This window comes from Manis javanica, chromosome 17 (genome assembly GCF_040802235.1).
Source record: "Manis javanica isolate MJ-LG chromosome 17, MJ_LKY, whole genome shotgun sequence".
In the NCBI taxonomy this organism is placed as follows: Eukaryota; Metazoa; Chordata; class Mammalia; order Pholidota; family Manidae; genus Manis; species Manis javanica.
The window spans coordinates 361,657-379,032 of NC_133172.1; the positions used below are offsets into that span (position 1 = coordinate 361,657).

Below are 17,376 nucleotides of genomic sequence, written 5' to 3' on the forward strand. Positions count from 1 at the left end.
CTAAAAGGGCATTCCTAATTAATGATTTTCTTTCTAAAAGTCACCAATAAATAAGAGCAAAGGAGTCCGATCAGTCAAGTCACAAATATGTGAATGAACACGTGGTAACAAGGGCTGCTGGGAAGGGGCTTCTGTTACAAAGGAAAGCAGCCGGGCAACGTACAAGAGCCTGGATCATCAAGACTATGAGTCCAGAAATCTCATCACTGAAAAGATCTAACAAGTTTTAAGGATAAACATGTTGATCACATGATAGTAAAAAAAAAGAGAGACACAGCCTAAGCTTTAGTGTGACCGCATTAAGACAGTGGGACAAAAGACTGCAGGGAGATGTAATAACCTTGATTACTCATGCCTACACCAGACACCACAGCAAAGATATAAAGCAAAAACTTAGTGAGCAAAAACACAGAAAAAGGTATCTAAAGCAAAAACATAGCAAAGACATAAAGGAAATATGAGAAAAACCACATGGGAAATTTCATCCAATATCTTAGAATCTGACTGATCAAGTAGACAAATTAGGATATTAAAGTTTGTTATGTAAACGTATCAAGCTGGGTCATGCACATAGGTAGTCATCTACACCCCTCTGTCTACAGACAGAAATGTTTGCACTGCACAGGGAAACCAACAGTGCTCCCCCCATTGTGCGGATGAGGAAACCAAGGCAGGAAACGCTGAGTAAAGCTTGACCAAGGCCTTCTCGATGTGGAGTACAAAGCCAAGAGCTCAGAAGCCCAGGGCCAAGCGCTGCCCTCCCAGCTCCCGGCCCTCTGGCTGGTACACCCGTGCTCTCTTTCTCAGCATCCGGTGGCCAGCCTGTCGGCCACTCTCACGTGGGGGTTCTGCACAATCTGCCCATGCCTCCAGCCCCCGCTCCGCCCGCCCTGCTGGTTTCTGACTCCTGAGTGTCATGACATCCACCCCATCTCCGCCCCAACAGCATTAAGTCCACGCTCTCGCCCACCTTCCCACCCCTCCCACCCTTATCCTCTCTGTGCAAATTAACCTGCCTCTTAATGCTCTCCAACCAGTGACCCGGACACCTTCACCTTCCAGCACACCGGTTCCTCTGAGCCAGCAGCCTCCCAGCTGGCTCCCTTCAACTTCTCAGGGGAGAGGTTTCCCCTCTGGTAAAGGAACTCCCGCGTCCCAGTGCAGACCTCCCACCCTCAAGTGCCCTGCCCTTAGCCTCAAGCACCTGCTCCTCCCAGCTGAGCCCCGAATAGTGACCCAAACTCCCAGTTTTCCCCTCCTCAGCCTATCCACTCACCCCTCAATACACACAAATCTACACCATACCCAAGAAGGCTGCCCGAGGCTCTATACGCTGCTATCCCACTCTGACACAACTGCCACCCCAGGCCGACGGCTTGATCGTCTCCTTCCGGTCCAAAGGCATCCAAGGGAAAGGGCTGGGAAAGCCACTCTGCATGCAGCCAGACCGCCTGCGGTCCAAGTCCCACCCCCACCATTTGCCTCTATAGGACCCTGCACAGGCCACCTTAGCCTCTTGAGGCCTCAGTTTCCTCATCTGTAGACATCTGGGAGAATAGCAGACCCTGCCTCATGGTGCCTTTAACTCTGAGAGGAAATTCCTGGGCAAAATACCTCTAAGGGACTCAAAGGGAGAAATAAAGTTTAAAACCCGTTTATTGCTTACAAACTGCAGTCTGGGACCATTTCTCTTTCCTGCTCCAAGAGAAGCAAGCCTAACCTCTCAGGTTCAAATAAACCCTTGATCGCCCAGGTTAACTACCCATTGACATGGAGATGGATACTATCTCCACCCCTGGGGAATGCCTGTTGATATGCAGATGCACTAAAGCCAGGCGATATATTCTGGAAATACTACAATTTTACCCACAGTGCCAGTGCGAGAGTAAATAAGTTGCATTTATAGAGCTTAACACCGTGCTGACACACAATAGGGACAGTGGATTTAGTCATATCGATTATGCTCGGACATAAAACACTCTTCCATCCCTCATACTGGACCTGGGAGGGGGCCTGTTTGGCAGGGGTCCCTCTGGCTGGAGGGCAGGACATCGGCTGCCTTTTCTCCTTCCTTTTCCAGTATTCTCTTCCCCCGCCTGTGAGGTGGGATCTCAGGTGCTGCCCCGGCTTCACGTCCGGCCCAGAGAGCCCCCCAGGCTCCCTCCCACTGCCACATCCAGCAGGGACTCCACCTCGAGGGAGCTGAGTGACCAGGAACTCCTTACCTTTCCTGCACCGTGATCTCCTCCCTGGCTCCTCACTAGAGATGGAAACTCAAAGCACGGCTCAGCTTCCACTCCTTGGTACGCCCTCTCGCACTGAGTTACCTCCACAGCTAGATGCTTCTACTTCCTGAGGCTCTGTGAAATCCAACCCTAGGCCTTCAGCACAGGACAGCCTTCCTGCTCTCCAACCTCTTCTCTTCCCGAGCCCCTGACCTGGGGCATCAGTGTACACAGCCAATGGAGACCCCCAACATGCTGGACCCAGACTGTGCCGATGCTGTTTACTCTGCCTGGACAGCCCCTAATTCTTCGTTCTCTTGGAAAACATACGCTTTTTCCACAGACCGAGTTCACAGTTCACTCACCAGTGGGAGAAGTCATGTCGGTGTTCTGGGGCTGGGGTGGCATCTGGGGCGCTTGGACTTTGCCAGAAAGCTCTGGGCTACCGCCTCCCGCAGAGGGCTCTCCCTGGGGGTGGGCGCCGTGATAGAACTGAGAGAGAGGGGCGACGTGAGGCGGGCCCGGGCGGGCAGCCGCGGACCCCGTGCGCCGGCCTGCAACCCTCCACACCAGCTGGCCACTCACAAGATGCTGCCCTCGACCCAGGGCCTCCCTTACGGCTGGACAGCTTCAACGAAACCAGCGCCTGCCCGGGCCTCAAATAAGGCCAGACCCCGCTGGGCTCTGCTGCAGGAACGGCCCTGACCAGACCGGCTCCCTCCCGGTTTCCCCCCCCGCAGGAACGTGAATCCCACAGGCCCCTGCCCGCCGGCAGGAGAAACCCCGCCCAGCCTCCCTCCCTGCCTCCGCGCAGCCCTGATCTCTTCTGCAGGGACCGGCCCCGTCCTCCATCCCATTCCGCTCGCCTCGGATTCGAGGCGTCGCGTCCCGGAGGCTGACGTCACGGCGCGCGCGGGGCAATGGCGGCGCTTCCGGTGGGCGGAGGAAGTGCGCGCACCCGGGGCAGTGAACTACAACTCCCGCGAGGCAGCGCGGCGGCAGCGGCCGTTTCTTTGGGCGCCAGCGGTATGAGCCTTGGGGTTGGCGGGTCATGGCTGTTCCCCTTTTGCAGCTGCCCGTTTTGCTGTAGAGTTGCTTTCCTGAGGCTCTGCTCCTTGGCGCGCGTCTGCCCTTGGGACGGGGACCGTGGCCTTAGGCAGAGTAGGGTCTAACCTCGGGAAAAAACAAAGCAAGATGATCCGCTGTGGGATTTGCTCTGGCGTGCTGGGGGGCCCAGCTTATTTTTTTTACTTTACCCAGGTGCTGCTTTTCCTCCTCCAGCCCTAATCGAGTGATTTGCAACCTGGGCAATTTAGCAAGCAAGCCCAAAACAACTTGGTAAAAACAGGAAGGATTCCATCTTGGAGATAAAATTGCATTTGAAAACCCAATTCCTTAAAAAGTAAGTCTCTTAACATACTCTTTAACAGACAATAACAGCTCACCTCGGGGCAAAGCAGGCGGTCTAGATTGTTATGTCCCCAGACCAGGAAGCTGCTATCCTGGGAGGAAATCAGAGCAGTAAAGTTCTTGTAAATAACCCAGAAGACTCATAAGAAAATGTTTCTTCAAAGATAAACATTTCGGGACCACCTAGCAGGTCTGCATCCCTAGTCCTTTGTCTCTCAACTGCCTATAAATCCCCTAGACACCGCACCACCCCAGGCCTCTCTTGTCACCTCGTGGCGTGAGCAGGGAGCTCTGTCCTCTCGTTTTATCTCTAAAAAAAGCCTCTGCCTGGCTCTCCTACCTTGAATGTTTGCGAAGTTCATTCTTTGGCTCCTCGAACAGGAACCCTGTATGGGTAAAATTGTAATATTTCCAGAATATCTTTCCTGCCCCTACTGCATCTGCATCCTCAGGGGTGGAGAGAAGTGTGGCTTTGGTGCATTCGCGTATCAGTAGGCCCTGGGATCTCTTCTCCCCGGGCTTACACCCTGGCATCGTCCTGGACTCAGATTCTCCTCATCTGGCATCCAAGGCCTTCACGCCAGACTGCGGGCATCTGCAACCAGCGGCAAGGGCGGAATCTGTGTCGGAACTGTGCTGGCCTTGTCCGTTCCTCTTGGGCCTGCCCTGAGCCTCGATCTGCGTGGAAGTAAACGAAGACCGCCTGGGCCGGACAGGGACGGCCTATTGCTCAGCGCCCGCGGGGGCAAGACGGGTGCGCTTCGCAGAGCTTAAGAGGCAGGCAGGCAGGGGAGAAGGAGGGTTGCTTGGTGACAAAACAGGAAAGGCGTCCGCTGTGCCTGGGTCGCCCTTTGTCAGGTACGGAAGTGGAAGTCCTGCTAACTGGAGGCGGGTCATCCTGTGTGATTGCTTAGGGAAGCGCATCAACTTTCACCAATGGGTCCTAAATTAAAACATTAGGCAGAAAAATAGATAGGAGCGGGCTGGAAAGAGAAGGAGGCCAGGAAAGCCCACCAAAAAGACCAAGTTAATCAGTTTAAGCTCAAAAACCAGGAGCACTTGGTCTGAAATGTTGGAATATTCCCCAGATAAAGGAGGGTACCTCAGTGTAAATCCGGGGAGAGGAAATCCTGGGGCAGAAAAAAACTCTAAAATCAAAATCAGTCAAGGGAGAAACAAAGTTTAAAATCTGTTTATGGCTTACAAACTGTAGTCCGTGGCCATTTCTCTTTCGGGCTCTGGCAGAAGCAAAACCAGCCCTCCCCGTCACCCCTCAGGTACAGATAAGCTCTCACTTGCCCAGGTAATTACCCGTTGACATGGAGATAAACTTCTCTCCACCCCTGGGGATATGCAAATGCACCAAAGCCCGGGGAGATATTCTGGAAATGTTACAGTTTTACCCATACTCAGCATAGCCCATGTCTTTATTAATCATTCAGACCCAGCTTAATTTTTAAGTTTACCTATATGCTGTTTTTTTCCTCCTTCAGCCCTAATCAAGTAGTTTGTAACCTAGGCAACTAATTTAGCATGCAGGCCCAGCCTTAAACAACATAGTAAAAGGCAGGAAGTTAAGAAGTAAGATTCTTAGTTTACTCTTTAGCAAACAGACAATAACTCAGCCCACCTTGAGGGCTGGGCAGGCAGTCTTGCTTGATGTGCCCCCCAGACCAAGATGTGGGTATCCCAGGGAGAAATCAGAGCCGGAAGTTCCTTGTGTTAATTCCCCTTCAAAGACCACTTAACAAGTCTGCACCCCCAGCCCTTAGTCACATTCCTAAAGAACCCTTAAAAGGGGGAACCCCCAGCATTTCAGCACACCCCTCTCTCTGAGGTTATCCACAATTTCTAAGTGTGTAACCTTTTAATCTTAAACTTTCACTCTCCAACCTTTCAGGGCGCCTCTCCTTGCTGATGTGGCCGGTACTTTTTCTCTCTTTAAATAAAACTTCTACCGTGCTTCACTACTGTGTCTCTGCCCTTCAATTCTTCGTCACGGCAGAGACAAGGACTGAGGAAAATACACGATGCTTCCCCAACAGAACAAGGGCAAAAAATAGGAAGCTCACAGTTAGTGATCAAGTCCCGACTGAAAGGGATACAAACCCAACAGTCCAAGCAGGTTTATCGCTGCACGTGGGAGGGACCCCTCTGTTCTGGCCAGAAGAACAAAGAAGGCGTCTCTGACAGGCTAAGAGGCTTTTTATGGATAGGTTTTTTGGTGGGCTCTTTGAGGGGAGGGGTCAGGGGAAAGGTGGGCTTGTGGCCTGCTGACGTGTCCTCTGGAGGATGCTTTCAGCCTCAGTAAGATGAAACATGGGTCTCTCTGTGATGGTGGGTGGACTTGTTCAAAAAAGGCAGTACACCCGTCTGGATTCTATCACTGACTGTTTGGGGCCTGTTGCTTCAGAGGTTGAGGCTCAGAATTCTATTATATATGGCCTGGCCGTTGTTGTATTTTCAGTCTCACTGCACTGTTGGGCCCTGAAACCCACCACCTGCTGACCCTCCCTGGCTTTTCCTGGAGGGGGACCACAGGAAACCTTCGAGGCCAGCTCAGCTCGACCTCAGGCGATCTGAGCTCCTGGACTGTGTCGTCGTGTCTGGAGTGCTCCCGTGACCAGCCTTCCTTGCCTTGACCCTCCTGGGGCTGACCTTGTTGGTCGCTTTCCCGACCGCCATCCCCTTCTTACCTGTGTACATCATAATTGCTGACATGACCCTGCAATCTGTAGATTCTTCCAGCAGAGCCTGGAATTGAACTTCCAAAGGGAGAGTCTTGATGGAATAGTCTCTTGCTCCTGTGACTGCATTCTGGCCAAGAAGAAATGACAAGTCCGCTGGGGGCTTCTGGGACAGTTTCTTCTCAAAAAAAAAAAAAAGGACACAAAACACTAGTGTGTACCGTTTTCTTGCCTCTGGGCAGTATTGTCTGCATGTAATGTGCAGAACAGTACCAGCAGGCCAGCGCCACAAGGAAGCCAGCCCAAGACGCAAAGTCACATGCTGAGAATGGCAGAGCAGAAAGGTGGGAAGAATCGCAGTCAACAACGTGGCCATTTTTGAGTCATAGATCAACTGATACTGTGTGTGCCCACTTTGAGGCTTTCTTTATGATAGAACAAATGACCTTCTTGTTTTTATTATGGAAAATGTTAACTATAACAAGAGTAAAGTGTGATGAAATCCTATGTTCCTCTAGTGCATTATTCAAGTTACATTTAGCTTACATCAAGATGAGACAGGGACCACAGGTGTAGTCAGAGTAGGGTGAGGGCCTCCGGAGAAAGCAAGGCAGGATAATTACAGTCAGAGCAACATAACAACATGCAAGGAAATCCCCTACCAAAACTCTGTGCTGAACATTAAGCCCTGGAGTCATTCTTCAGTGAGATCAGTTAATACTCACCAGATAAAGGAAAGAAACCCATGTTTTTTTACGCTAACCATTTGTAATCATGCGTAATGTTAGGCTGGAGGAAGGAAAAACAAGGACATACAAACAGAACAGAGAGATAAAAGGAGAACAGACCAGACCCCAAGGTCCGTGCCTTATATGGAAAGGGGGGCAGCTCTCCCCGAATTCCATCCTGATGTGCCAACTGGGACCCGGATGTCAGCCTCCTCCCTCTTGGAAGGAAAAAATGTTTCTAGTTGTCTATTATGTCGCCTTTAGCCAATCATACCTCTCCACGCCCCCCTAGGATGCTTGCCCGCCCCTCCCCCTCCTAACCCCTTGTAAGCCCCGCCTCCCTGACCCGGCCCGGCTCCCCGGCCTCCATTCACGGAGAGCGTGAACCGCGCCTGAGGCTGCGCTCAAGTGAAGTGCCTGGCGCTTTGTTGCCTCTTGTCACCTGCTTATTTCGGTTAGAATTTATTTTACACATAAGATTCACTTTTAAGTTACTAAAAATAAGAATTTAAAAACAGTAACTTCTCTACTTAGAAATGGGGGTCAGGAATCTTTCTGTAGTAGGAGAAAAATTATCGTATGTTTATATACATCTCTCATTTTATCTTCACAGTGACACTGTTCAAAGGAGCTGTTATTATGATCTCTATTTTACTAGTAAGGAAACAGTCTGAGGGAGGTCACAATTTGTTCAAGATTACCCAGCAAATAAATGATTTGAAATTGGAAGAAAAAAATTTTCTTTAGTATGCTAAAAGGCCCAGGCCTATGTGCTGCTTTTCCTCCTTCAGACCTGATGAGGTGATTTGCAAACTGGGCAATTAATTTAGCAAGTAAGCCCAGGCATAAACAACATAGTAAAATGCAGGAAGGATTCCGTCTTAAACATAAGATTGCATTTTAATACCCAAGTTAAGAAGTGAGATTCTTAACTTACTCTTTAGCAAACAATAGCTCAGCCCACCTTGGGGGCTGGGCAGGTGACCTTGTTTGATAACCTCCCAGACCAAGGCACCCGTATCTCAGGGAGAAATCAGAGCAGTAAATTTATTGCATTAGGTTAGTTTTAAATATTCGGGGACTACTTTGCAAGTCCACACCCCTAAGCCCTTAATCTCATCCCCAAAAGTCCTCAACTGCCTATAAGACCCCTAGACAACATACAACTACCGGCTCCCCTGTCCCCTCCTGGCGCGAGCCGGGAGCTCGGTCCTCTCACTGTCTCTCAATAAAAGCCTCTCCCTGGCTCTCCTACCTTGACTGTTTGCTAAGTTCATTCTTCAACTCCATGAACAAGAACCCCAACATCAAAGATACATACTCAAGTCAATATACTGCTTTTTAAATAGAATCTTATCGGAACGTGCTTCCAGCCAGCACTAGATTATTTGGGAGCAAATCCCACATCATTTCACCCATAAATACCTAAGATTTTATCTGTAAAAGGTAATTTTTTCCACAATAGGAAAATCCATAAAGTGGCTGCCTTCAGCTGGGAGTTTGAGGAAAATGTGAGTGACTGGTATATAGATGCTGGTTTCTTTAGGGAGTGACAAAAGTGCTCTAAAATTGACTGTTATGATGGTCATTAAAATAATGAATATATTAAAAACTATTGTACATTTAAGTGCATGAATTGTATATCATGTCTTAATAAAGCTGCTTGAAAATCATTACATAAGGTTACCAATAACTAATAGAAAAAAAATACAGGGAAAAAAAGATGACTTTTAAATGCCTAAGCACAAAATCATGAAAGACACTGAAAAATATTAGCAATAACATAAAATGCTGTATTTAGATTACCTCCTAATTATGTCAAACTTTTTAATACATTTAGCTTATTCAAGTTAGGATCTGAATAAATTTCCATTTATTTATTGAAACCAGGTACTTTTTTCCCCATAGGATTGACCACATTTTGGATTTGGTGATGGTATCCTCAGGGTGTCATTTCTCTTCCCCTTGTCTTTCCTGTAGACAGGTAGCTGGATGTAGAGGCGCAATTAGATTCACGTCTGGATGTTCGACAGCCCTTCACAGGTGGTGTTCGTGTTTCCTGTTGCAGCCTATCAGAAGGTGGCGTAATGTCTGGGGCACTGTGATGTTTATTTTGATTAAGTGTTGACAGCCTGATCCGCCTATCACAGAGTTCTCCATTTTTCAGAAGGTGGTTTCAGCAATCATTGATGATCATCACCTATACCCACTGTTTTATTAGGAGTTACAAAATGGAGATTTTCTATTTATATCATTACTTCTGCATCTATTTGCTAGAATTCTTCCAGAAGGAAAAACTTTCCCTTACCAGTTTTTGGTTACCTTGGGGTACAGTTTGTTCAGGAGAAGCTGGATAAATTCTTCATACATGCTAAGCATCCTTAAAAAGTTGCCACTATGTTACATATATGGATTTTTAACATAGTCTGTGTATTTTAATCTCTTGCAGTGAATAATTTGATGCTCCAGTTGTCCACAGTTTGGCCAGGAACAGCTCTTTCAAGCCAACGCCTGTGTGTTTTTGACATGACCCAGTAGCTTTTGCTAGCTTCTTTGCTTTCTAGTCTGAGACGCTGCAAAGCTCACTCTCTACATTTTCTGACCCAGTCCTAGAATTGACTGTTTCTCTGAGCCCTAGTTCTTTTTAGTGGGAAGTATGTTTTGGAGACTGATAGAATCTGGATCTGAGGATCACCTTTCGAATAAGCCCACCCACCATCACAGAGAGACCTCGGTGTCATCTTACCTGGGCTACAAGCATTCTCCAGAGGACACATCAGCAAGCCACAAGCCCACCTTTTCCAACCCCTCCCCTCAAAAAGCCTGCCGAAAACTCTGGCCATAAAAAGCCTCTTGACCTGTTAGAGACCCCTTTTTCCTTTGTTCTGCTGGCCAGAACAGAGGGCTCCCTCTCAGGTTTAGCAATAAACCTGCTTGTGTTATGGAGTTCATGTCCCCTCCTTTCCTTTCAGAGACCACAATCTGGGTGTGAGGTGGACTCTTCGCCCCCAGGGTAGTTACTGTTATAAACCTCTTCAGTGGACAGAGTTGGGACATGTATACATGTGTCCTGCCCTCCACATCCTCACCAGCATTTGGTGGTGCCAGCCTTCTGGATTTTGTCCACTCTAATGGGCGTGCAGTGGTTTTGCATCATTTTAATTTGCAGCTCCCTAATGAGGGAATGATGTGGAGCATCTTCATATGCCTATTTGGCATCTGCATACCTTCTTTGCTGAAGTGTCTGTTCAGATCTTCTATCCATTTTCACTCAAGCAAGCAGCCCGCCTATTATCATTGCCATCTTGCCTGAGCGTCACCCACCCCCTGGGGTGGTTCTGTTTCATAGGCTCTGTGCTTCTGGTTTCTTAGTCCATTCTTTTACTGGTCTCAGGGGGCCCCACAAATGAGAAACTGTTCTCCTCTGTGCACTCACTGGGTGTCAGGTCTAGTCAGTAGAACATCCTCAGTGGTGGGAATCCTCCACGGTGCTGAAAGGCAGAGAAACCTCTTAGCTTTGAGCCCATGTCACAGAAGACGCGCTGTCAGCCTATTCCTTAGGCCTGGGGCCCCCGATGTGCCTCAGTGAGACCTCGTTTCTCTCTGGTCTCCTCGTACCCTCCTGGCCTCCAGAGCAAGGCAGCCCTCAGCTGACAACTGTACAATCAGGTTTTGATATGTTGTAGTGGGATTTTAAGAACCTAAATACCAGTAATTTTTATTGTTACATCCCTTTTTTATTTAAAAAACCTGTTGCCTCAACACTTCACATCTTGGATGTACCCCGGCATACTCACCTAAAGAGGGCTCCCATCACATCTCTTTCAAAATCATGCCAAGTCATTTCACTATAATTCTAATTCTTCTGCAGTGAGGTTGACCATCAGGTTCTTTTGTCCGACTTACCTCTAACGTCGGCGCCCTCCTCACCTCCTTCCAGAATCCCTGTGAAGAAAGAATCATCCAAGAAAGTGAGTGTCAAGGAAGACAGGAAGGAGCTGCAGTGGGGAATGAGGGACGGGAAGAAGAGGGCGGAGGGCTGCCCAGTGTCAGGCTCAGCTGCCCTGGGAGCCAGAGCCCTTCCCTTGCCCGCGGCCACATCGCCATCTTCCCTCCAGAGCTAGATGCCCGACCCAGAACGCCCCAGGAGTCACTTACTTTAACTTGGGCTTTCTTCCTCAGTCTTTCTACATGGCAAGGCTTGAGAAGGAAAAACAGAGGAGCCTTAGTCTCAGACCGTGGCCCTCTCTCAAGTGGACAAAGTAATGCACAGAATGCAACCACAGCCATATTCAACTCAAAGGAAACAAATGCCTGTATAACACCACATTTTTCCCCCTAGTATTACAACACTAAATTGATCGCACTCCGCCCACCCGCCTACACCCCACCTTTCAGTAGAGGAAAGCTGATAAAGTCACATAGGGTTGGTATGAACTGTCCTACAACAGACCACCTGTATCGACTGCACGCTTGTCATCCCCCCACCCAGAACCCAATTCCTGTCAAAACTCTACCTGCCAACGTGATGATGGCATTTAGCGGGCAGAGCTTCCGGAGGTGATTAGAATTAGATGAGGTCCTGAGGGTCGAGCCCTCATGAATGGAATTAGTTCCCTTCTAAGAGAACTGAGAAATCTGGCTGCCTGTTTCTCCGCGGGTGAGGATACAATGAGAAGTGTGCCACCCAAAGAGGGCCCTCCCCAGAACCTGCCCGTGCAGGCATTCCGGTCTCGGGTGTCCAGCCTCCAGTTCTGTCGCTTGTAAGCCGGCCTGTCTGGCATTCTGTCAACAGACGAAGACACCACCCATCCCCTTGATCCGAGTGTTTCCTAGGTCTGAAGCCCTCTGATCCTATGCATTTGGCTTGACGCTCCTGTTTGATCAAATGCCCGCCACATGGAGAGACTCCGACACCAGCTCTCTCCCCAGCCTCACCCACACAGTCTCGGACAAGTCTCAGCAGCCACTTGGTTAAGAAGCTGGAGTTGAGTATGGAAAGGAGGGAGCTGGTTGCCAGAGGAGAGGAGTTCTGAAGTGGCAGCAGAGCACCTGAAATGAGCGGTTCTTCTTTCTTGGCTGATGGTCGATGATGATCAGGCTATTGACGGTCTCCAGAGGAAAACCAGTGGTGTGTGGGAGGTGGGGAGAGACTTCAGGCCAGTCATGAGAATGTAGGGTCATTTGTTTTTGGTAGAACATGGCTCTGCATAGCCCCAAACACCCAGAAAGTGCATAACTCATACTCAGCCTCACTAAAGATTCTTCCATACGACTATTTCTATGCATATACTATATTACATGTCGTCATTTTTGAGAAATCTCTAATCAGGCATTTGCTGATGCCATATGCCCTACAATTTTTAAGTATGCAAAGAAAAAAGCCTGGTGAACCGTAGGTACCATCCCCAGGGCGAGGCACTCACGTGTAACCCCCAACACTCAGCAGGAGCCCTTCCATAAAGCACAGGGGGTTGCTGGAACCCGGATTAAGGTCCTGTGTGAAAGCAGAAAGTACCGACCGCCAGAAAGCGCAGTCCAGCTCTTGGATTGGATCCTGCTCTGGTTTCCCGCCAGACACTCAAGCGAGAGAGCCTCAGGGGACGGGGCGAAGGCTTGGCGCCACTCCCTCCCCTTGGGAGGTTCCCCGGACACCGCTCACTCTCCCCAGGCGGCCTGCAGGAAGTTCCGGGTCAATGGCACTATTGGGTGCACTATTCTGAGCACTGCCCAGGCACTCTTACCTCCACAGTTGGATTCTCCAAAGGATTTTCTAAGACCCCCTCCCAGGAACCACTGGGCCCTGCCTGGTGAAGTCCCTGGGGAACCCAAGAATGATAGGAAGTGTGGTTGTCTCACACTTTTCTAGAAATAATTTGCAGAAGGCAGGTAGCACTTAGCTCCTTAGCTTCTCATCCCTCATCTTTCTGAAATCCTCAAAGAAAGTAAATAGTCTATAGGCTTCTATTTTTTTCTTTTGGGTTGCTTTTATTTATTGTCAAGTAATTATCACAGGAATACTTTAATATTTTTAAGTGCAAAAAAATCAAATATCTATCCATTCCACTTTTATTCTTGTTCATGTGCAAACATAATTTGATAGCACAATCATGTACATCATGTATTTTTTACTTCACATCATAATTACATTTTGTTGAATCTACATAAAACAGAAACTACACGTGGACCCAGTTGAGAAAATGTCTAAGTAAACAATAACATGATGTTACATTTCCGTGTACTATTTCAATGTGTAAATAATGTAGTTCTCTGAGAGGCAATTTTTCCCACATCAGGGTTTATATTATTCATTTTCTTGTCCTTGAAAATTATTTCTCAGATTTCAGCCTCAGGGCTATTTAAAGAACACTGGCTGGTCATCTCTCACAGACCTGTGTCATAATACAAAAATTGAAAAATATGTCATTACCTTAAAAAAAATGTTACTTAAGACTTTCTTCAGGAATGAGTTTTCTGATGTCCAGACAAGGGTAGAGCATTTCCTGAAATCATTTCCACCCTCATTAAAAGGACAGGGTTTCCCTTCCACCACGTTCTCAGTGTTCCATTAGGTCAGTCTGCTGACGGCCTTTCCTCACTCATTACATTCATGTGGCTTTTTGCCCATGTGACTTATCTGATTCACAGTAAGAGCTCTGTCTAAAAGATTTCCTACCTTGACTACACTTATAGGAATTCTCTGCAATACGAGTTATTTGACGTTCAATAAGGGGAGAATTCTAATACACTGAAAGCTTTCCTACACTCGTGTCACTCACGAGGTTTCTCTCCAGTATGAATTCTCTGTAACAAAGTGAGAACTCCAACTGAAGCCTTCTCTCCAGTGCAGATTCTTTGATGCGCAGTAAGGACAAAGCTCAGAAAGATTTCCTGCATTGACTACATAATAAGGCATCTCTCCATTAGGCTTTCTTTGATGTACACTGAATTCGAGGATTTGACTGAAAGATTTTCCACATTGATTACAACAGAACAGTCTTTCTTCAGTGTGAGTTTTCTGATACCTAAGTAGTTGAGGCCTCCTACCGAAAGGTCTCCCATCTCCATATTTTATAGGTCTCTCTCCAGTATGAATTATGTAATGTCTAACAGGTTGGGAGGGATGGCTGAAAGACTTACAGTGTCTATTACATTCAGAGAGTTTTTCTTGGCTATGAGTTCTTTAGACTATTGATTAAATGTAACTGATACATTTCCTGAAATGGAAGCATTCTTGCATTCCTGAAATAAACTCATCATAGTTTCATTCTTTTGATACATTGCTGGATTTGGTTAAATAATTTATGTTCAACTTAGTATTTACACTCATAGATAAGGCTAGGTGATAAGTTTGTTCTTTTATCAGATGTGGGAATTACATTATCTTCATTTAATAATTTGTGAGGCTGTCCCTTTTCTTTTGAGGTAGAATTGTTTAATATTTAGAATTGTTTATTCCTTAAAAGTTGGATTCCAAGTTAGCCTTAAAGTCTCCTGGGCTCTGTGCCCATGTCTCTTCCATGAAAACTGTTCTATTTGAGTTCTCTGCTTCTTCCTGGGTCACTTTTGTTCATTTATATTGGGCAAATTTCCTTAGAGTTCTGTGTAATAGTCTTATAATTCTTTTACTCTTTTCTGCACCTGTGGTCATCCACTTTCTCATTCATGATATTTTTGTCCTCTTCCCGGTCAGGCTAGTGAGGGGTTTGTCTATTAATCTTTACAAAGAACCAGCTTTTAGACTTATTCCTACATTTCCATTTGTATTTCATTAGCTTTGGCTTTAACCTTAAATAGCTTTAATGAATTTCTACTTTATCTTTGGCTTAATGTGCTGTTTTCCAATACCTTAAGACAAAAAATTAATTCCTTTCTTTTGATAATTTCACTTTAGTAGTATAAACATCAGCCCACATACCGAGTGCTGCGGCAGGGTATCGAGAGCATCACGGACCCATGTTGTCCTTGGCTACACCTCGTGTTAGGCCGTAGTCTTCTCATGATGGCTGCTACACACCCAGGGTGTCACATCCATGTACAAGGATATACAAGGGACAAAGAGATAATTGAGTCTTCTAAATCATGCACAAACCTTTTGCAAAACCTCCAAGTGCACCTCCTCTCATGACCATTGTGAGAACTGGACATGGGCCAACAACTTTGTGGAAACCGGGAGGACAGGTATGAGGGCCAGCCTTCTGGCTGCCATATCACTGTAATCTATTTTGATTTCTTGGTTCAGAATTTGGGCTTCTAAACACTGATGGAGCCAAAAGTCACCCAGTAGTCTGGCTGAGGGCTTGGCACAGTTTCCTCTTGGATTCCCTATAATCAGTTGTACACAATCATTTACACTTTGCTGTCACATTTCTACTGGAACAAAATATATCCTGCTACTACACGTATGACTGTTCCTGGAATCCACGTCTTCATACAGGACCATCACCGCCCACACCCAGACCCAGACATCAACAAAGTGCTTCCGCCTGCTGAGTCCACGCCTGACCGTCTCCCCTTCCTTGAATCACATCTTCCTTCTATCTCTGGGCCCTGTTCGTTTGTTGTTCTTCCCCATAAGTCCCATGATTCTAATTCTAGACATAAATATGCCCCCCACCCAACTCTTTTGTGTCCCTTGAGGGATTGTTTCAAACTTGACACTTGCCTCCAGTTAAGTCTTCACATATGCAATTATCCTGAGTGATGTTGGAAGTGGTGGTAATTGTGGATGAGGAGGAGCTGGAAGGGGGTGAGGACTGTGTGCTTTGGTAGCCGCAGAGCCCAAGTGGCTGGGCACCCTCCCACTCATGCGCTGCTCTGAGAAGCCCCAGTCATCACTAAGTCCTGTTTCACTCTGACCCTTTCAGATAGCCCAGGAAGATCACTCTAACCCTTTGTGTTCCAGCCTTCACCTTTTATGTTCATTGGCAACATTTTTCCAACTAAAACCTAAGCCCCTGGGGCTGGTGGGTGATTTCCATAAGGACACTGAATTCTCTTCTGCAGGCATTCAAGGTTTGCTCACAGAGCAAATCACTAAATGCACGTGCATCTCCCCGTTCTGCCTCTCACGAGCTGTGCATGCTGAGGCAGGGGCCTCGAGCTTAGACAGGCTGCTCAGCAACCCTGGGGCCCTCGCTCCAAACACCTGTGGGCCCCAGCAGACTCTCCAGCGTCTGGTCCGGCCATTTTTTCACCCATCATCCCCAGCACAGTTTAGGCTCATCACTATATTCCCTCTCCCTTCTCCCCTTCCAGCAGAGATTCTGGATGAAATCCCAACTTAAATGTCCATCAACTGATGAACTGGATAAACAAAATGTGGTCTGTCTGTACAGTGGACCATAAAATGGAATAAAGTATTGACCCATGCTACAAAATGGATGAGCCTTGAAGACATTATGCTCAGGGAAGGCCAGACGCAGAAGGTCACAGATCGTATGATTCCATTGGTATGAAATGTCCAGAAGAGGCAAAGCCATAGACAGAAATTAGATGAGTGGTTGCCAAGGGTGGGTGAAGAAAAAATAGTGACTGGTAATGGGCACAGGGCTTCTTTTGGGGTGATAAAAATGTTCTGGAATTAGTGGTGATGGCTGCACAACTTGGTGAATTAAAGTCAATGAATTCTATTTAAAACAGTGAACTAAGTTTTAAGAAGTCCCACTCCAAGTCCAAATCTCTGCTCATCCACAGACAGGCATCTTAACGAAACTGGTCCGATACACAACCATGCCGACAAGTTTGCCTTTCAGCAAGTGGCCCCCAAACCTCAGGGGTCCTGGGTGAGCTGCCCAGCAAGCCCATCTCACCCACTTGACCCCCTGAGGAACAGAAGCCCCAGCATCCTCTGTGACCTTACCTCATGGAAGCCACATGGCCCGATTTACGGCGACCTTACTGGGTGAAGACACAAGCCCGGCCAGACCCTAGGAGGGAAGGCGTGGCAAGTAATTCGTTGTCACATTTGAAACTGCCACAGATGGGAAGAGCCACCTCTAGTGGTCACCTTCTGGCAAGAGTAGCCTTTCAGGATGAAGGGACAGCTTGAGGATGCCTGTGGGTGGCCCTGGGCAGCAGGGCCGGGCACCATGGTGAGGCCACTCCCAAAGTGCACGAGCGGGCCCGCATCATCAGGACTGGGAGGAGCTGGTGTCCCCGTGGAAACGGCTCCCTCTCTCCGGGTCCCGGCTCTCCGGCGGGAGGGCAGCGGGGCCCTGGGCAGGCCCTTCAGCCCTAGATGCTCTCACCTCGCAAAGGAGCTTTCCACCTGCTATTTCATTGGCTTAGGCCTTAACCTTAAATAACTTTTAATAAATTTCTACT

The 17,376-nt window shown here is 47.7% G+C and overlaps 1 protein-coding gene and 1 long non-coding RNA gene across 3 annotated transcripts in view; one reads left to right on the forward strand and one right to left on the reverse strand.

The window, feature by feature from the left end:
- Positions 1-3,085, reverse strand: part of ZNF544 (zinc finger protein 544) — a 28,046-nt gene extending 24,961 nt beyond the window's left edge. Inside the window, 1 exon segment of the mRNA XM_073225323.1 lies at positions 2,591-3,085. Within this exon segment, the coding sequence (XP_073081424.1) occupies positions 2,591-2,633 (43 nt within the window). The 5' untranslated portion in view covers positions 2,634-3,085.
- A 48-nt stretch (positions 3,086-3,133) lies between these two features.
- Positions 3,134-9,934, forward strand: LOC108387104 (uncharacterized). Of its 2 annotated transcripts, XR_012126489.1 has the most exons (4): positions 3,134-3,251; positions 3,486-3,627; positions 9,031-9,129; positions 9,500-9,934. It is a non-coding gene; the product is annotated as an uncharacterized lncRNA (long non-coding RNA). The 2 variants fall into 2 exon arrangements; XR_012126488.1 differs by lacking the exons at positions 9,031-9,129; positions 9,500-9,934 and adding an exon at positions 6,103-6,816.
- Positions 9,935-17,376: the final 7,442 nt, after the last annotated feature.